This window comes from Bubalus kerabau, chromosome 1, assembly GCF_029407905.1.
Source record: "Bubalus kerabau isolate K-KA32 ecotype Philippines breed swamp buffalo chromosome 1, PCC_UOA_SB_1v2, whole genome shotgun sequence".
In the NCBI taxonomy this organism is placed as follows: domain Eukaryota; kingdom Metazoa; phylum Chordata; class Mammalia; order Artiodactyla; family Bovidae; genus Bubalus; species Bubalus kerabau.
Genome location: NC_073624.1, coordinates 86,122,654 through 86,144,743, shown reverse-complemented (window position 1 = coordinate 86,144,743; position 22,090 = coordinate 86,122,654). Strand labels below are relative to the sequence as shown.

General features: G+C 39.3%; 1 protein-coding gene across 13 annotated transcripts in view; it reads right to left on the bottom strand.

The window, feature by feature from the left end:
- TMEM117 (transmembrane protein 117) overlaps positions 1-22,090 on the bottom strand; it is a 625,554-nt gene that overhangs the window by 337,678 nt on the left and 265,786 nt on the right. Inside the window, exon 2 of one of the 13 annotated variants that reach the window (XM_055581384.1) lies at positions 16,611-16,881. The exons of the other annotated variants lie outside the window; for them this stretch is intronic. Within the exon in view, the coding sequence (XP_055437359.1) occupies positions 16,611-16,705 (95 nt within the window). The 5' untranslated portion in view covers positions 16,706-16,881. The remainder of the gene's footprint in view (positions 1-16,610; positions 16,882-22,090) is intronic. 13 annotated transcript variants of the gene reach the window in all.

Here is a 22,090-nt window from a genome sequence, read left to right as displayed (position 1 = left end):
ATGCCAGCAAATTTGGAAAACTCAGCAGTGGCCACAGGACTGGAAAAGGTCAGTTTTCATTCCAATCCCAAAGAAAGGCAATGCCAAAGAATGCTCAAACTACCGCGCAATCGCACTCATCTCACACGATAGTAAAGTAATGCTCAAAATTCTCCAAGCCAGGCTTCAGCAATACATGAACCATGAACTTCCACATGTTTTGTGTGGATTCAAAAGCTGGGTATTAAGGTTTACCTGAGTTTACACATAAAATAAACCAGCACAAAGTTACTCCCAATTTACAATTAAAGATGCACTTGTTTTTATGTTCAAAAATATAACTCCCATCAACATCTGATACAACATTTTAAAATCTCTATGATTGTAAATTTAGAATGTAACTCAGAATCCTTGTAGCATTGCCTCTATTCTCCCTAGCACACATACACACAAAAACATAAATAGAATCTCATGAAATATAGATGATACTTCTCATCAATACTCTGAGAAGTCCATACTGATTTAGCTAAACTTTAATATTTTATCATTCAAAAATATTGAATAAATACTGAAACAGTACAGTAGTTCTGACATTTTAATTCCATTTCCAAGAACTCAGACCTGTACCTTAATCTATAATGAGTTCCATTTGAGTATCATTCATGCTCAAAAATATGCTTCTAGACATCTTTATAGAGTCCTTGCGAACTGGTTGGTTACAGGGCAGAAGAGGGCATGGAACATACCTCTCAGCCTCTTAATAGCGGTTGCCATGTATGTGTCCCGACAACCAGAAACCAGGAAGCGAGCTGAGCAGTCAGAGTCTGAACTGGGATTCTAAATCAAGGATTAACAGATAACTAAGGTCTATTTAAAGTTTCTCAGCCAATTGAAAAAGATCAAATCAGCAGCTCCAGGGAGGAGATTTAATAGAAACATGGTCACCAAAGTACAAAACCAGACCATGTCCATAGGCAAGCAGAAGGGAAGCTGAGAGCAATGCCTGAGGTGAAAAGTAGACCCTCCGGTTACACATATGGTTAGCTTTTCATCTAGCTCCTGGAGCTAGAGTGAGGGCATGCTTGGAGTGCTTCAAATGAGCAGAAGAATAGGCCCCAGGGAGGTCTCCAAATAGATATCAGTGTTGGAGCCTGGTGAACCTTACCTGATTTTAATAGATGAAGCATTAAGTGCACACACGTAAGGAAAACCAAGCACATGGCACCTTTTACCTAACATTGCATTGACAAAGATGTCAGTGGCTTTAGTTAGTCTAACAATACACATGCAAATCAGCTGCCCTCAAAATTGAGAACAGAAGACAGCAAAGCGGAAAACTATTATTTCTACTAATGTCAAGTATTGGTTGTCTTTTTAACTAATTGTCCCTTTTCCTCTGAACTTGTCTCTTTGCAATACAGTTTTACCTGATCTGCAAACACACCATCAAGGGCACCAGGTAATGCATGGCCCTCATCTCCTACCATCTGCTTTGACTTTTCCCTCTTCAAGCACTCTAGTCATCAATATATTGACTTTATGCCTGACTCTTCCTCTCTGCCCAGACTGACATTGGTTCCCAGGTCCTTCACCAAGGCTAACAGGTGAGCATGCCCATTCCATCCTTTAGTTTTGACCATGCTCAGCTCATCCTCAGTCTCTGTGACATCTAGACTCACCCCAGGAGCTTTTAAGAAACACCATTGACTGTACCCTTTTCCAACAGAGTCTGACTTAAGCTGGTGTGGGCTGCAGACATCAGCATTTTTTTTTTTTTTTTAATTTTATTTTATTTTTAAACTTTACATAACTGTATTAGATTTGCCAAATATCAAAATGAATCCGCTACAGGTATACATGTGTTCCCCATCCTGAACCCTCCTCCCTCCTCCCTTCCCATTCCATCCCTCTGGGTCGTCCCAGTGCACCAGCCCCAAGCATCCAGTATTGTGCATCGAACCTGGACTGGCAACTCATTTCATACATGATATTTACATGTTTCAATGCCATTCTCCCAAATCTTCCCACCCTCTCCCTCTCCCACAGAGTCCATAAGACTGTTCTATACATCAGTGTCTCTTTTGCTGTCTCGTACACAGGGTTATTGTTACCATCTTTCTAAATTCCATATATATGCGTTGGTATACTGTATTGGTCCTGGAAATGCTAACACTCAGCCAGACTTGGAAACCACCGCTGTAGCTAAGGCCTCTTCACACTACTCCTGGGGGTCTGGAAGGCAATTTTGGGCAAGCATCAAGACCACATTGATCTACAAAGGTTCTTGGGGGTCACTACAAAGGACCCCTGTAAAGCAGAATATATTCTAAAAATCGTAAGCTCCCTAAGAGTTATAAGCACCAAATGACACATTTAAGTACACTTGGACAGATGAAAAATGATCAGAGCTGGAGCTTATGAAAAGGAAACATTTACAGCCTCCTGACTTCAAACAAGGCCCTCATTTATTCATTAGATTGAGTGCTCACCAGTCTCACTCAGAATAATAGTCAATCTCATTCAGAATAACCATGACCATCCCACCATCAGGAGACATCTAAACTCTGCTCAGAGTGCTTGAATTCTTTTAGCTGCCAAAGTTCCTGATGCCAGCTCATGAAAAAATGATGGAAATATCAAAGAACAATCTGCTTCAGAATCACTGATTTAAAAGCGCACAGCATATGATGACATGATTTTACCTTTGATGATTAACAAAACCAGAATTTATTTAAATTAGAAACCTTCTGGTTGAAATGAGCTATGATCATGGCGATGTGTCTGGCACCACTACATTCAAAGTAGAGTAAAAAAAAAAATGTATATAGCCACACCCTAACTGCTCTTATTCACTTTGGAGTTAGTTTTCCAATAAGATTAACTATGAGACAAACATGAATTATGAGTCAAGATGAACAGTTTAGTATTATTTTAGGTTCTTTAGAAATGTGACAGTCATTCTGCTAATGGCTGCTTTATATCCCCCAATGATGCCTGAAAATGGGAAAAATAAAATGCAAGAATTGTGCTTTAAAACCACAGACAGAAATGAAACTACTTGTGATGAAACAAAAATATAACGAGATTCGTCCAAAGGGGGTTATACAAATAAACTGATAAGTTTAAAGAAGTGGGAAGGTTCTGATTAGTTATCCATTTTATACTTAAAGCAACTACGGATGCATGCTCAGTTGCTAAGTCATGTCTGAATCTTTGCAACCTCATGGACTGCAGACGGCCAGGCTGCTCTGTCCATGAGATTTTTCCAGACAAAAATACTTACTCCAATAAAAATTAATTTAAAAAAATAGTACTAATACCTGGAAAATAAAGGCTGAAGAAAAAAATTCAATGCATATTAATTTTAACAAAATGATATATTGCATAAAATGATATACTGCATATGATATACTTACTTAGAGCTAACTAAGAAAGAAAAAGTAGAAGACAGAAGAAGATGGCTGAAGAGTAAGACAGGGAGATCACCAGCCTCCCCACAAATACATCAAACACTCATCAAGATATGGAACAACTACTACAGAGCAACTCCTACGTGACAGCAGAAGACCCCAGGCCTCCCGGGGTGGGGGACGGGTTAAGCTCCCCAAAATGAGGTAGGGAAGAGGATGGAGACATACAAAGGGAAAAGATGGAGAAATCCTGGATGGGACCTTGTGCCACGAGGGAAGAAGGGAGTCCTGAAACAGGAGGAGTTTCTGTGCACTGGGAAGCTCCCTTGCAGGTGGGCCCAAGGGGGAACTGTGGAGTCTTGGAAAACCAGGCAAAGGAGGGACTTAGAGGGCAGAAAACAGAGAAAAGCTGCACTTTTCAGCCCATGAACAGCTTACAGACTGTGGAACCAACCAGACGGTAGGCTCAGGGAATGAAAAGCCCATAGAAGCCCTGCAGCCTGTGGTGCCAAGAGTGGGGAGGCATATAAACTTCTCTAGCACACGCAACCCTCGCAGCACAGAGGGAAGGCCGGCATGCCAAGAGAGGGGTGGCATACAAACACTCTGCAGTGCACACAAATTGTGAGGAGCAGAGGGCAGTCCAGTGAGCCCGAGACAAGTGCACATTAGCCTCACAACACAGAGGGAGGGTTCAGGGGGCCGAGGCAAGTGCACAGAAGACCATGACACAGAGGGCGAGCTCAGGGGGCTGAGGGAAGCCCACACAAGTCTCCACGATGCAGAGGGCATGGTCTGGGAGACAAGAAAAGATCCACACAAGTCCCTACCTAGCAAGCTTCTTCCAGCAGAAAAGGCAAGATCAGTGAACAGAAGCACTGGCAATGATTCCAGGGATAAGTAGGAGGCTGGCAGCAGTGAAGACATACTGAGAGGGCCACTTTGAAGCAGCTGCAAATAGATGTGTCTAACACTGCCAAAGCCAGATGGACTGCCTAGAGGCACACTGAACTCATGGACACCCCAAAACCTGCCATTGGACACTGCACTGCCCTTCAGAGAGACGAGATCCAGCTCCATCACCCAGAACACAGGCAGAAGCTCCCCCAACCAGGAAAACATCACAGGATACTAACCCAACCCCATTCACAGGGGCAGACTCCACAACCAAGAAGAACTAAGACCTTGAGAATCTTTTTTTTTTTTCTTATAAATCACACTGCTTATTCCCCCTATATATTTCTACGTTCACATTAGCCTTTTGTGATGCTATAGTTTTCCTCTTTGTTTTTTCTTGTTTAAAAAAAAATTCATTTTAAGATTTCTTTTTTCTTTTCACCCTTTTTTTGCTGATTTTTCTGATTGTGTTTTGATATATTCAACTGCTTTTCTTATAGTTCTTTACTAGCTATAGCTGTTCCTGAATATATATAAATCTTTTTCACATATGTCTATTTATCATTGCTTTTCTATTTTTTCTTTACCCTCTTTCTCTCTTTTTTTGTCACCCTCTTTTCCACCCCCTCCTTTTTGCTTTTCCCTCCTTTCTCCTTTAGCTAGACTCATCAAGAAAAAAAGGGAGAAAAATCAAATCAACAAAATTAGAAATAAAAAAAGGAGTTGTAACAGACAACACAGAAATACAAAGGATCATAAGATAATATTATGAGCAACTAAATGCTAATAAAATGAACAACCAAGAGAAAATGGACAGATTCTTATAAAGTTCAACCTCCCAAGACTAAACCTGGAAGAAATAGAAATTATGAACAACCCAATTACAAACACTGAAATCAAAACTGTGATCAAAAGCCTCCCGAATAACAAAACCCCAGAGAGCTTCAGAGGAGAATTCTATCAAACATTTAGAGAAGAGCTAATGTCTATTTTTCTGAAACTCTTCCAGAAAATTGCAGAAGAAACACTTACAAGCTTCTTCTACAAGACCATAATCATCCTGACACCAAAACCAGACAAAGACAACACACAAAAAAGAAAATTACTGGCCAATACCACTGATGAACATAAATACAAAAATCCTCAACAAATTTCTAGCAAACAGAATTCAACAGCACATTAAAAAGCTCATACACCACAATCAAGTAGGGTTTATTTCAGGGATACAAGGATTCTTCAATATCCACAAATCAATCAATGTGATACACCATATTAAGAACTTGAAACATAAAAACCATATGATCAACTCAATAGAAGCATTTAAAAAAAAGCCTTTGACAAAATTCAGCACTATTTATGATAAAAATGCTTCAAAAAATGGGCATAGAAGGAACCTACCTCAACATAGTAAAGGCCATGTATGATAAGGCCATAGCAAACATTATTCTCAATGGTTAAAAACTAAAATCATTCAATCTAATATCAGGGTCAAGACAAGGATGTCCACTCTTCATCACTATTATTCAACACATTTTTAAAGGTCCTAACTATAGCAATTATAGAGAGAAAAATAAATAAATAAAAGGAATCCAGATTGGAAAAGAAGAAATAAAACTCTGTTTGCAGATGACATGATCAGTTCAGTTCAGTCACTCAATTGTGTCTGACTCTTTGCAATCCCCTAGACTGCAGCACACCAGGCTTCCCTGTTCATCACCAACACTCAGATCTTGCTCAAACTCATGTCCATTGAGTCGGTGATACCATCCAACCATCTCATGATAGTATACATAGAAAGCCCTAAAGATACGATCAGAAAATTATTAAAAGCTAATCAGTGAATTCAGCAAAGTCACAGGATATAAGGTCAACACACAGAAATCACATGCATACTTATATACTAATAATGAAAAAGAAGAAAGAGAAATTAAGGAATCAATCCCATTCATCTTTGTAATGAAAAGAATAATATATCTAGGAATAAGCCTACCTAAGGAGACTAAAGAACTGTATACATAAAATTATGACACTGATGAAAGAAATCAAAGATGACATAAGCAGATGGAGAGATATTCCATGTTCCTGAGTAGGAAGAATCAAAATTGTGAAAATGACTATACTACCAAATGCAGTCTACAGATTCAGTGCAATCCCTATCAAATTACCAAAGGCATTTTTCATAGAACTAGTACAAAAAAATTCACAATTCATATGGAAATACAGAAGACCCCAAATAGCCAAAGCAGTCTTGAGAGAGAAGAATGGAGCTGGAGGAATCAACCTTCCTGACTTCAGACTATATTACAAAGCTACAGTCATAAAGACAATATGGTACTGGCACAAAGACAGATATATAGATCAATGGAACAAGATAGAAAGTCCAGAGATAAACCCATGCACCTGTGGGTTTTTTGACAAAGCGGGCAAGAATATACAATGGTGCAAAGACAGCCTCTTCAATAAGTGGTGCTGGAAAAACTGGACAGTTACATAACTGCATACAAATGAAATCAGAACACTTCTTAATGCCATACACAAAGATAAACTCAAAAATGGATTAAAGACCTAAATGTAAGAGCAGAAACAGAGGAAAACATAGGCAGAACACTCGATGACATAAATCAAAGCAAGATCTCCTATGACCCACCTCCTAGACTAATGGAAATAAAAATAAACAAGTGGGACCTGATTAAATTTAAAAGCTTTTTCACAGCAAAGGAAACTACAAACAAGGTGAAAATACAACCCTCATAACTGGATAAGATAATAGCAAAGGAAACAACTGACAAAGAATTAATTTCCAAAATATACAAGCAGCGATAGAACTCAATGCCAGAAAAACAAACAACCCAATCAAAAAGTGGGAAAAAGACCTAAACAGACATTTCTCCAAAGAAGACATACAGATGGCTAACAAACACATGGAAAGATGCTCAACACTTCTCATTATTAGACAAATGCAAATCAAAACTGCAATGACTACCACCTCACACCAGTCAGAATGGCTGGCCATCATCAAAAAGTCTACAAATAGTAAATGCTGGAGAGAGTGTGGAGAAAAGTGACTGCTAGTGGGAATGTAAACTATATACACCCACTATGGAAGACAGTATGGAGATTCCTTAAAAATCCAGGAATAAAACTACCATATACCCTGAGGCAACCAAAATTGAAAAAGATGCATGTACCCCAAAATTCATTACAGCACTATTTACAATAGCTAAAACATAGAACTTCCAGATGTTCAAGCTGGTTTTAGAAAAGGCAGAGGAACCAGAGATCAAATTGCCAACATCCGCTGGATCATGGAAAAAGCAAGAGAGTTCCAGAAAAACATCTATTTCTGCTTTATTGACTATGCCAAAGCCTTTGACTGTGTGGATCACAATAAACTGTGGAAAATTCTGAAAGAGATGGGAATACCAGACCACCTGACCTGCCTCTTGAGAAACCTATATGCAGGTCAGGAAGCAAGAGTTATAACTGGACATGGAACAACAGACTGGTTCCAAATAGGAAAAGGAGTACGTCAAGGCTGTATATTGTCACCCTGCTTATTTAACTTATATGCAGAGTACATCATGAGAAACGCTGGACTGGAAGAAGCACAAGCTAGAATCAAGATTGCTGGGAGAATTATCAATAACCTCAGATATGCAGATGACACCACCCTTATGGCAGAAAGTGAAGTGGAACTAAAAAACCTCTTGATGAAAGTGAAAGAGGAGAGTGAAAAATTTGGCTTAAAGCTCAACATTCAGAAAACGAAGATCATGGCATCTGGTCCCATCACTTCATGGGAAATAGATGGGGAAACATTGGAAACAGTGTCAGATTTTATTTTTTGGGGCTCCAAAATCACTGCAGATGGTGATTGCAGCCATGAAATAAAAAGACGCTTACTCCTTGGAAGGAAAGTTATGAACAACCTAGAAAGCATATTAAAAAGCAGAGACATTACTTTGCCAACAAAGGTCTGTCTAGTCAAGGCTATGGTTTTTCCAGTAGTCATGTATGGATGTGAGAGTCGGACTGTGAAGAAAGCTGAGCGCCGAAGAATTGATGCTTTTGAACTGTGGTGTTGGAGAAGACTCTTGAGAGTCCCTTGGACTGCAAGGAGATCCAACTAGTCCATTCTAAAGGAGATTAGTCCTGGGTGTTCTTTGGAAGGAACGATGCTAAAGCTGAAACTCCAGTACTTTGGCCACCTCATGTGAAGAGTTGAGTCATTGGAAAAGACTCTGATGCTGGGAGGGATTGGGGGCAGGAGGAGAAGAGGACGACAGAGGATGAGATGGCTGGATGGCATCACTGACTTGATGGACGTGAGTCTGAGTGAACTCCAGGAGTTGGACAGGGAGGCCTGGCGTGCTGCAATTCATGGGGTCGCAAAGAGTTGGACACGACTGAGTGACTGAACTGAACTGAAAACATGAAAGCAACTATATCCATGAACAGATGAATGGATAAAGAAGCTGTGATACATATATACAATGAAATACTGCTGCTGCTGCTAACTCACTTCAGTCGTGTCCAACTCTGTGCGACCCCATAGATGGCAGCCCACCAGGCTTCGCCGTCCCTGGAATTCTCCAGGAAAGAACACTGGAGTGGGTTGCCATTTCCTTCTCCAATGCATGAAAGTGAAAAGTGAAAGTGAAGTCGCTCAGTCATGTCCGACTCTTCGCGGCCCCATGGACTGCAGCATACTAAGGCTCCTCCGTCCATGGGATTTTTCAGGCAAGAGTACTAGAGTGGGGTATCATTGCCTTCTCCAAATGAAATACTACTCATCCATAAAAAGGAACACATTTGAGTTGGTTCTAATGAGGTGGACGAACCTAGAGCTGGTTATACAGAGTGAAGTAAGTCAGAAAGAGAAATATAAATATCATACCCTGATGCATATATACGGAATCTATAAAGATGGTACTGATGACTTTATTTCAGAGCAGCAATGGAGAAATAGACATAGAGAAGAGACTTATGGACATGGGGGGAGGGGAGGAGGGAGACGGTGAGATGTATGGAGAGAGTAACATGAAAATTTACAATACCATATTTAAAATAGATAGCCAACAGGAATTTGCTGTATGATTCATGGAACTCAAACAGGGCTCTGTGACAATCTAGAAGGGTGGGATGGGAAGGGAGATGGGAGGGAGGTTCAGGAGGGAGGGGACATGGGTGTACCTATAGCTGATTTTATGTATGACAGAAAACCACAAAATTCTGTAAAGAAATTATCCTTCAAATAAAAAAATTAAGTTCCAAAAAAAGAAAAAAATATTTTCCTTTCATCAATACCTACCAAAATTTATGGATGAACAAAATTATGTGGCAAACAATCTTTCTAGTCTTCTCCGGCTCATATGCATAGTAATCTCCAGCCAACCTGACTCCCCCTTGCTTTTCTAGTTCTGTGAGATTTTGCACAAGGCTGTTCCCTATGCCTGAAATAGCTTCCTTTATCTTTTCAGCAGTCAACTCTTGCCTATCTCTTGAAATGAAGCTCCAGTATCAGTTTGTCTTCCTTGTCCTCTTCTACCTTCTAAAGCAGAGTTGGGTTTTCTGTCTTCTAAATCACAGCACTTTTCCCCTTGGTTAAGGCACTTAATAAACTTTTGTTGGTTAAGTAAGTCTTAAAAAGGAATGTGGGTCATTATTCTCTGAGAAAGGGACTGGCCTGAATATAAAATGTTATTACTTTTCATATATATATATATATATATATATATATATATGTTCCCTTTATTTTGTTGATTTTCTTCCTGTTTTTTTAATCATAAAGGTAAAAAAAGGTTCACCATTAAAACATAAAAAGCATTAAAGATTGGAGGGAAGATATGATCTGACATTTCATTATTCACAACAACTATTACAATTTCCTTCCAATATATTTTCTACATATTTTCTAAATAAAAATATTAAGATGTGGGTAAAGACAAAATGTGGCAGAAGATTAGAGAGATGATAGATAACTAGATAGATAATAATTTATAAAAATAAATTACACAATGATTACAAAGAAGACAACTGATAATCAATACACCCCAATAAATGTATAATGCAATGATATAGTAAGAAATTTTACTGATAAGATCTCTTGACTTGAAGAAGCAGGAAGTACTTGAACAAGTCAAATAGTATCATTCTGACATTTTTCATGGTAAAGTGAATAGTAATGACTGACCACAAAGATAAAAGATTTGTATGCCCAATATAGATGACATTAAAATGATGCTCTAAATTAAGTGGGAAGTTATTTCATAGTTCTTTTATCTTTCTCTCCCTCACTAATCAAAAGCAAAACAGCCTGGTTTTGTCTCAAACTCCTAGTGACTTCAGGATCAGATATTGCATATTGTTTACCACTAGCCAATGCACCAGCAAACCCAGGCAAAGGAACTCTGTCAAGGGTATGTCCAGAAGCCCTGGGACAGAGTGGATAGATATTGGGGACAGAATAAATTATGGTGCAATTGATTCAACTCATGTGTTATGAATAGTAAAAGGCACTGAGATAGACAGCTAAAGATTAGAGAGGACAATTGCAATGGTAAGCAGAAAGTGCTATAATTAAAAAAAAAATAAGCTATAACTCAAGGAAGGCTTTAATGTAGAAATGGCATCAGAATTGAAATTTAATGTATGAGTCAATTTAAGGAAGCCAAGAGGAACAGGGGGAGTTTCAGGTGCGAGAATAACTAGGCAAGAAAGATCATGATGCATTCAAGGAACTCAAAGTGATAGGAAACTGAAGACCAAACCAAGGACTACTTCATAGAGAGGATCAGAGTGATGACAGATGAAGATGGAAATGCAGGTAGCAACTAGGTCCTGAAGAAAGAGTTGTTTCATTTAATCCTGAATGTAAAGGGGGCTTTCACTGATCCAAAGCTTGTATATCAGATGTCAGTTTGTATTCTATTGATACTAAGCTGGCAGCAGCATGGAGAGTTGATTGATAAGGCCACAATGAGGTGAAATTTGACTAGTCAGGAGACTGCCAAAACAAGTTAGTTGAAAGACAGGCCTGACTAAGGAACCAGCAGCAGAGAGGAGGAGGTAGAGACACAGTCAAAGCTAACAAGGAACAGAACCTACAATTTCTTCATTTGCAGGATGAGGATGCTAAGAGAAAGGATGGACTTAAGAGAAACTTTTGTGTTTCTGCTTCAGCAACTGAGTAGGCAGTGGTGCCATTCATCAAATTAGAAAATACAGGAAGAAAAGCACATGTGAAAAAGGAGATACACTCAGTATTGGAAAAGCTGAGATTTATCTTCCTGTGGAACACTGGAGACATGCAAAATAGGTAGCTGAATATACGAGTCTGTACTGGAATGCAGAGAAGTATGTAAGAGCACTTAGGTTAGAGGTAGAGTTTGTTCTTTACAGTTATAAAAGTGGGTAAAATTCCATAAAGAAAAGAAAGAGGAACTGAGGTGAGAATCCCAAGAATATCAACCTCAAAACAATTGGAAAGGGAAAAATAATCCAGGCTGCCTAAAGAGATGACTGACCCAGAGATAGAATCTTTCCAGAGACAGAAAAACTTTGGAGTATACTGATGAAATATAGGGTTTCCTGGGTAGCTCAGCTGGTAAAGAATCTGCCTGCAATGCAGAAGACCCCAGTTAAATTCCTGGGTCAGGAAGTTCCCCTGGAGGAGGGAGAGGCTACCCACTCCACTATTTCTGGGCTTCCCTAGTGGCTCAGATGGTAGAGAATCCGCCTGCAATGTGGGAGACTTGGGTTCAATCCCTGGGTTGAGAAGATCCCTTGGAGGAGGGCATGGCAACCCACTACAGGATTCTTGCCTGGAGAATCCCCATGGACAGAGGAGCCTGGCAGGCTATAGTCAATGGGGTCACAAAGAGTCAGACATGACTGAGTGACCGACTAAGTACAATGAAATATAACAAGAAATTCAAGAAAATGGAACAAAATAAGAAATTTAAAAAAGAGAAAATAACTGACAGTATGAAATACTTAAGTGAGGTGAAAAATTAAGAGTTGAAATGTAACTGTTACATTTAACATTCAGATCATTGTTGACCTCAACAGAAATATGCCATTGGTTGAGTAGAGGCAAATATTAGAACATAGTGAGTCTGATCACATTTAGGAAGAAATTAAAAGGAGACCATGAGTATAAGCATTCACTTTAATTCCAAAAGCCTGGCTATAAAGGGACAGAACGACACACTGATAATTAGGCCTCATAGGCTTAGGAAGAGACACACAATTGTGTTTCTAATGGAGGGAAGTGAATCAGAATTCACGTTATCCTGTATCATGGCTATTTCTGTACATGACGTTTTTTCTCTAAGTTGCTTTACTGCAGAGGGACTAACTCAGATGTGGTAGTGGGTCAACAAATGTTACTTATCAATGAGTAAATGAATGAGGCAATCAATCAGAAAGAGTGTGAAGAATATAAAGAATATTGTATTAGAAGTACACCCAGACTTAAGAATTATAGAAGCAACCCAATGTCATAGAATAAAACTGGAAGGGGGACACATACAACTGAGAATTAGTTCATCTGACACCAAAAAAAAGTTGCACGACTTTAGTTTAAAAAATTCCAATAATATGATGAGGAATGACAAAGGTTCTGATTCATCCCCAAGTCTGACAGACTGATCATAGCACTGAGTTAAGCAGAAGTCTAAGGTTCTGCTTTACTCAGGTAGTGGTGGATTTTAAGGGATTAGCAATGTCTGCTATGTGTGCAAAAACAGGAGTGGGTGATGCTCATGCTACATTACTCATGACTCCCAAAACAGTTCATGCACCCAGCTCTGAAAGGTAAGAAAATATGTGATTCATTTCATTTTTCTGAAAATTCATTCAGAATAAAGTTTTAAAAAGAAAATCCTACAGTGAGTTGAAGGCTAGAGAGATGTTTTATGCATGGATTGTTTCAGATTCTTTTTTTATAAAAACCAAAACTAGCGTAGCTACAAGTCTCCATGTAGGAATCTGGGAGAAGCAGCATTTAATAGCAAATAATAGTGTTTGCTTTATTACAAAACACCTAGAAGAACTGAATGTGTTCCCACCTCTACCCTTTACACCATCTACTAGGACTACTCAGGCAGTGACTTTCCAGCATCCATGATGCTCAGTGGACACTCTTTTATTAATCTCAGAAGACTCCTGTGATGGAGGTATGTCATAAGTATGATTAGCCTTACTGACTAGAGGGGAAACAAAGCTCAGAATAAATTACTTTCAGAGGCTACTGAGTGAACCAGAAGTGGATGTGAGAATGGTTTCTTTGGTCAAGCAGACTCAAGACCTGATTTAGGCATATGCTCAACTATTCAAGAGTTGTACTGGACTCAGTACCTCTGAGTTATTGCGTTCATCCAACACATTGCTAAAAAAAGAAACAGTCCTGCATGCAGAGATGAGCCCTCTATGAGTTTTATCTTGCCACAAAGTAGTGCAATTTGCATAGAGGCTCATCTGCAAGCACTAGCAACTGCTTCATTCCTGACTGCCATTATGCAGAGAAAGAAGAAGGAAATACGGAAGAGGAAGTTGCCATTTTTATTTAAAATAGAAACAACTAAATAATATGTCCCCTTTGGCAAAAGTGATTAGTGAAACAAATAAAGAGAAAGAAAGGATCAACTATTCGTTTTAAATTCTATCTGGTGAATGCACTGATCACAGTTCAACACACACATCTGTGAATAAAGATTTTTGTCCATTTTAAACTGTTGAGAAGATCTTACTTATTTTACCATGAAGTGTCAGAATGAAAAATAAATAAAGTTATAGACTCACATAAACAAATACCGAAAGGCCTATTTGGCCCCTAGAAGTCAGGTCAGACACTAATGATTTTTTTGTCATGTTATTAAATTGGTTCAGTGTAGGAAATGAGAACTCTTATAAGCTCTATGCTACAACCACTGCATATCATCGTGTCTCCAGAATATGGAAAAAAAATGTTTCATAGATATAATTCTGGCCATCTGTTCACAAAGAAAATAAGACTGTTCTATAAAAGTTCATTTTAATTTTAATATTAATGTTTTTTCAAAGAAAATATGTGGATTGAGCAGATGTCCAAAGAGTTCTTGAATTTCTAGTATTTTTTGAACTAAATTAAAAAAAAAATTCGTATTTCCTAAAATTACTTTTTCCCTTATTTTTTTGGTAGCTGTTAATACTCTGAGCTCTGGAGGCACGCAAATCTAGATTCAAATTCTCACCCTACATCTTACTATCCCTGAGGAAAAGGGAAAAGTTTGTTTCTTATCTGACTCCTAAAATATATTCATTAAATGTGGCTTGTCTGCTGTTGTTAGTGTTTTATTATACCATCATAAATTTATTATACTTTATTGAAAGGTAGACAAGTAATCATTCATTCTGACTGCCATCTAAGGAAGATAACTTATCAGTGCAATGCTAGTAGTAAAGTAGCTTAAAAAAGAGAAAAGAAATATAGCATAATAAGTAAAATACTGCATAAGCTCTGTTTTACAAAAGAAAGTCTACTTTTCTATGAATGGGACTAAACAGTCTCGAAATCTGATAAAGGAAATATTCTAACTATAATTGGAACTCATCTTTTATTCCTCAAACAAAATACTCAATATCACTCTGTCAATTATTAATTTGATGTCAAGTATTAATTTGGATTATATAAATAGAAGAAATTTTCCTTATTTCCCTTGTATTTTCCAGAGATATATTCTATAATTGTTACTCAATATTATAACAATATATAATTGTCCTTCAATGCAACAGACACATTGGAACAGCTAACCCACTTATGGCAGAAAGCAAAGAAGAACTAAAGAGCCTCTTGATGAAAGTGAAAGAGGAGAGTGAAAAAGTTGGCTTAAAACTCAACATCCAGAAAACTAAGACCATGGCATCCAGTCCTATCACTTCATGGCAAATAGATGGGGAAACAGTGACAGACTTTATTTTGGGGGGCTCCAAAATACTGCAGATGGTGACTGCAGCCATGAAATTAAAAGAGTTGTTGCTTGGAAGAAAAGTTATGACAAACCTAGACAACATATTAAAAAGCAGAGACATGACTTTGCCAACCAAGGTCCATCTAGTCAAAGCTATGGTTTTTCCAGTAGTTATGCATGGATGTGAGAGCTGGACTATAAAGAAAGTTGAGTGCCAAAGAATTGATGCTTTTGAACTGTGGTGTTGGAGAAGACTCTTGAGAGTCCCTTGGACTGCAAAGAGATCCAACCAGTCCATTCTAAAGGAAATCAGTCCTGAATGTTCATTGGAAGGACTGATGCTGAAGCTGAAACTCCAAAACTCTGGCCACCTGATGCGAAGAACTGACTCACTGGAAAAGATCCTAATGCTGGGAGGGATTGGGGGCAGGAGGAAAAGGGGCCGACAGAGGATGAGATGGCTGGATGGCATCACTGACTTCAATGGACATGAGTTTGAGTAAATTCTAGGAGTTGGTGATGTACAGGGAGGCCTGGTGTGCTGCAGTCCATGAGGTCACGAAGAGTCGAACATGACTGAGTGACTGAACTGAACTGAAGGTATAACAGAAAGAAAACTGGAGTCCAGTTTCCAAAAATCTTAGTCTCTGTCAATAATAGCCATGTCTGACCTAAAGCAAGTAATTCACCCTCTTAGAAAATTGTGTCTGCTTTCATACATTTAAAATGAAGATAATACAAATCATAGGGCCTTTGTGGGGTTTAAATGAATAAATAAATAAGATGCTTTAGTAACATCTAGCAAATGATACTGGCTCAATAAATGTTTGTGACACACACATGAAAAATTCAACCTAAACACTACTTAATTGAAAACCTTTAAATAATATAATTTTGATTAAACTGATTGTGTGTGCTCAAAATAATTTTAAAAGTAAAGGAAGAGAGAAATGGAGGGCGGGAACCCAAAGCTATAATTTAAATGACTTGATTTGCAGTTACAGGTAATATCACCAATAATTCTACCTTACAGCAACATTAGTCACACTCAGTTCCCAATAACCGTTCCAGGGCAGCTAACATTTGCTAGCACCTGTTGAAACAGTAGTCCAGAGTGGTTATTCATACACTGGCAACTCCACCTCTGGCATACAGTGACCACCCATCCTTTCTCTTGTCTTAATTTCTTCTCTCCTACACTTCAAGAGCAGTGTCAATTTCACTCTTCTTCCTATAGTTTATACTACAAAGCTCAAGTTCTGGGGTTTGCTGGGTCACAATGTACCTGTGATGTTGGACACTAGATTGTTCTCTTCAACTATGACATGAATTAGTTTGGGAAAAAAAAGGGGGGGGGACAAAATTAAATTACCTTTTAACGTCTAAAATCTGGTAAATACCAGATTTTTTTAAAAAGTTAAGGATGAAATACTGTCTCGGCTCAGGACAAAAGAAAAATGCAGCCATGTGACTCTCACGAATAACACGAGCTTTAGTATCTGTCACCTCATTGCCGTGTGGATTTTAGTAGTAGGTGCTGAGATCCATTGGTCTGCCAAGTGATAGGATTCTAGTGGAGGTTGCATCCATGAAGAGTCAATCTCATAAAAAGGTAAGGGGAAATCTGTCCCAAAGGCTGAAAACTAAAAAAGGAAAGAGAAGAATAGAAAAAAATTCATAGGGAATAAATATGAGGTGACATTATTGAAAGACAAAGAAGAACGCCACAAGCATCAGTAAAAGAAAGAAGGGACATCCACACATAAGTAGAAAAATTCTGTAACAGCTACAATCTATGAAATCCCAGAGGTTAGAAACGGGTCAAAAGTGAGCAGGGATCTGTGTTTCTCAGATCAGTTCTATGATTAATACCCCTTCCCTTGGACTTCCAATATAAGGCAATACAGGAACTTCTCTGGTCAAATGCTCTGTTCAAAACTTGTAGAAAAAAATCTTCTCAAAAGGAAAACATATAAAGTTTACTAAAAGAAGTAACTATATGGAAGGAAAAAGAAGATCTCAGAGAAAGTAATCATGAAACTTTTATCAAAAAAAGTGGCAACAGAAAGTTTCAAAGAAAGTGGTCATAAAACTTCTCTGTCCTCAACTCATTGCTGCTATTGTTTAGTTGCTGAGTCGTGTATGACTCTTTTGCCACCCTGTGGACTGTAGCCTGCCAGGCTCCTCTGTCCATGGGATTCTCCAGGCAAGAATACTGGAGTCACTTGCTATTTCCTTCTTCAGGGGATCTTCCTGACCCAGGAATCAGACCCTCATCACCTGCTTGGCAGGCAGATTATTTACCCCTCAACTCATTACAGAAATAGAAATTTTCCTCTAACCCCAAATACTGTAATGCCAACCAAAAAACACAATGAATTTGAGATAAGAAGAGTAGAATGGTAGTGTTTGGACCATTTCTGAAAAACATTTGCTTATACTGCATATTGGGGCTGGAGGATGGGACAGAGATATTGGCAGGTAGAGAGAAACCGAGGAGAGAACAAAGAGATAGAAAAACAGACAAGAAATAGAAATAGAGAGGTAGAGACACAGAAAGCCAGAGAGAGACATTCAGAGAGATGAATAGGGGCAAAAAGATACAGACTTACTGAGAGAAAAGGGACTGCACAAGATCCCTAAGTTACTTCTTTGTATGCAGGCCACTTTATACCTAAACTGGTTAGATGGAAGTAAATATATCTTTTTTAGATCTATAGATAAATTTGGGGAGTTTCATGAATAAACAATTCTACATAGCCAATCCCTTATCTGGGAAATATAAATTTCCTTTGGCAAATATAAATCCTACATGTTTTGCTGTGTTTTCTTCTCAATACTAATGGAGGATGGTCTGAGTTTATCCTCTAGGAAATAATTTTTCACTCTTATATCTCCCCTTAGGCTTTTTCTTCTCTTGGCTGAATAATTATTCTTCTACCTATTTTCCATGGTTCTAATTTTCTAAGCTTTTAATTATCTTTATTGGTTTCCTGAGCATCCTCTGCCAATCCCTTCAAGCCCACTTCAGAGTGATCTAAAAACAGGAGCCACAGTGAACATGTACAGATCACTGTACTGTGCTTGGAGGAAATTCACCAGTTACACAGGCCACTTTTCCCTGGGCCATCACAATCTCCTCTTAATACAGACATTGCAGTTACTCTTACTGTTATCAATGGGGAATAGGGCATAAAAAGATTAAAGCTACTGGAGACTCAGACTGGTAAGTGGACAGATACATGGGCAGGATCAGGAGTTCAGAGGTGTCAGCCTCTGTCAGAGAGGAGAGAGAAGGGACATGAGGCAGGGATGGGAAGCCTGACTCAGGAGGCTTGTGTGCCTTCAGTTCAATAAAGTCGCTCAGTCCTGTCTGACTCTTTGCAATCCCATGGTCCCATGGACTGTAGCATGCCAGGCTTCCCTGTCTATGACCAACTCCCAGAGCCTGCTCAAACTCATGTCCATTGAGTGGGTGATGCCATCCAACCATCTCATCCTCTGTCGTCCCCTTCTCCTCCTGCCATCAATCTTTCCCAGCATCAGGATTGACAGGTTTGATCTCCTTGCAATCCAAGGGACTCTCAAGGATTTTCTCCAACACCACAGTTCAAAAGCATCAATTCTTTAGCACTCAGCTTTCTTTATAGTCCAATTCTTACATCCATACATGACTACTGGAAAAACCATAGCTTTAACTAGATAGACCTATTGCAGCCGAGGACAGAGAAGCTCTATACAGTCAGCAAAAACAAGACTGGGAGCTGATTGTGGCTCAGATCGTGAACTCCTTATTGTAAAATTCAGACTTAAATTGAAGAAAGTGGGGAAAACCACTAGACCATTCAGATATGACCTAAATCAAATCCCTTACAACTATACAGTGGAAGTGACAAATAGATTCAGGGGATTCCATCTGATAGACAGGGTGCTTAAGTCCTCCCAAGAGGGCTTATGTGTGCCCTGGTGAGGACTTTTGTGTTATTCATTGGGCAATGTATGTTTTGATAGAGTGGAGAATTAGGCTTGTCTTAGGGGTGACTATTCTGGCCACCATATAGTCTGATCTGGAGTCGGTGGGCGAGGTTTGTGCCCAATGATGAGGACTTTCAGTGTTTCTTGAAACACACTAGGTGAGAGGTGATGAGTCCCAAATCAAGGCAAATGCTATAGAAATGGAAGATGTGAATCCACATTCAAGGGCCATGAACGGATAGAGGGAGGAGAACCCATGAAAGAGACTGAGAGCAAGCAGTCAAAGAAGCTGGAAGAGAATGGGAAGAGTGGCACAGAGGCTGCCAAGAAGCTCCAGGACCTGCGCTTGGTGGGTTGCTGTGGTGACCCAAGGGGCTGCTTGTTCTGCGCAGTGGGAGGGGCAAACAAACTGCAGTGGGCTGAGTCAGGAGGACATAGAGGTAAAAACTGTCCAGTCTGGGAGTCTTACGGTGATAGTGAGGAAACCGGAGGGAAACTGAAGGCTCAGAGGAGTTTTGCTCTGGGAAAAGTTACAGGTCGAAGAGAAGAAGCAAAATATGAGCAAAGCATCATCATTACATTTTTATGGATGAAAACACATCAGAACTTGGCAATGAGTGAGCCTTAGCTAAACATAGAATGAATTGGCACTAAACACTGCTACGATATGCTGTATCTAAGCATTAATATGTGCAATAAATCTGAGATGATTAGGATATTTAAATGGAATTTATTTGTCTTGGCATGTATAGATATTTTTATATATTCCAAACTCTAACTAGCACTGCCCATGCAGAAAAAAATGACCAGTGCTACAAATACAAAGAATAAATCTCAGTTCTAACACTCAGTTCAGTTCAGTTCAGTCGCTCAGTCGTGTCCGACTCTTTTCAACCCATGAATCGCAGCATGCCAGGCCTCCCTGTTCATCACCAACTCCTGGAGTTCACCCAAACTCACGTGCATCGAGTCGGTGATGCCATCCAGCCATCTCATCCTCTGTTGCCCCCTTCTCCTCCTGCCCCCAATCCCTCCCAGCATCAGGGTCTTTTCCAATGAGTCAACTCTTCGCATGAGGTGGCCAAAGTATTGGAGTTTCAGCCTCAGCATCAGTCCTTCCAATGAACACCCAGGACTGGTCTCCTTTAGGATGGACTGGTTGGATCTCCTTGCAGTTCAACACTACTGGTCACTATATATCATTACTCCATATATTAGCAGGTAATAGGATGCTGCTGCTGCTGCTGCTAAGTCGCTTCAGTCGTGTCTGACTCTGTGTGACCCCAGAGACGGAAGCCCATCAGGCTCCCCCGTTCTTGGGATTCTCCAGGCAAGAACACTGGAGTGGGTTGCCATTTCCTTCTCCAATGAATGAAAGTGAAACATGAAAGGGAAGTCGCTCAGTCATGTCCGACTCTTAGCGACCCCATGGACTACAGCCTACCAGGCTCCTCCATCCATGGTATTTTCCAGGCAAGAGTACTGGAGTGGGGTGCCATTGCCTTCTCCGAATAGAATGCTAGTGATTCCCATCTGGCATGTTTATGAGGTATGAAATAACCCATGTTTTAAGTTTTTAGCTTCAACATTATTTTCAGTACACCATATAATATGAAAGTACCTAGCACTGTGTCTGGCTCATTATAGAGGATAAACGTATTAAGCTGAACTCTGTCGCTATTTTTGGAGTCCTTAGTTGACTCATTGGAAAAGACTCTAATGCTGGGAGGGATTGGGGGCAAGAGGAGAAGGGGACGACAGAGGATGAGATGGCTGGATGGCATCACTGACTTGATGGACGTGAGTCTCAGTGAACTCCGGGAGTTGGTGATGGACAGGGAGGCCTGGCATGCTGCGATTCATGGGGTCGCAAAGAGTCGGACATGCCTGAGCGACTGATCTGATCTTATGCCTGACTGCTCTGCTCAAAAAGAATCTTTCAAATTTTAATATAGTATTAAACACTTCCTGAAAGCTTCTATAGTCTACATTGCAGCGTTCTCCTACAATCTGCAACTTGCATTCCCCTTCATTCAGTGTCATCTCAACTCACGGCCCTTATCTCATGGTCACATACTTCCTTTGCTCCCAATTTGCAACAGTTTCTAGGTTTATTTTAGCTTTTCTACCGATACCAGTTTTTCTTGGTGGGCTTTTTCAAAGTTCTGTTCCATATACATATGGCAAACTGATATTCAGTTTCTTTGTCTCCACCAATAGCATCTGACCCTGAAATTCTGACCTCTAGATTTCAAAACTGTGTTGTATGGAGTTCTAAGCCAGGATTCCACCAAACTCATCTGTCCTTCCAGGCTTCAGCTAGAGTCTCTCTATGTTTATCAGGTTCACCATATTTTATGGAAAGAGAGTTTACTACTAGTTTGGAAAAAAAAAATCAAAATCAAATGCTTTTTAAATTTTTAAACATCCTATTATGTCATTGTTTTTCACAAACCTAAGTAATGACAAATAATTAAACAAATACCCCAGTACGTATACCATAAAAGAAAAGTATTCATGTTCCCATTTCAAATTTGGATGAAAAAGTACAGTGCTAATAGTAATCTCTTAAACCAAGTCCACTGTGAACTATAATAACATTTAGGTTAATAAAAGCAAAATATCACTGAGATCTGCACAGGACAATGGTAAAAACAGATATAGTCATCAGGCACAAATCTATTTAAGTATTTTGTGCTGGAAAGTCCTAAAAAATAAGAAGGAAAGAAAAATGCTGATACCAAGACAAGACATTTTGTTAAAGGATAATTAGTTGCTGCTGCACTTACAATCTCCTTTAAAAAGGGCAGGTAATTTCAGGTTTCCTTTTCTGTCTTTTTAAAATATATAGCCTGAAGTTGGCTTTGCCTATAACCA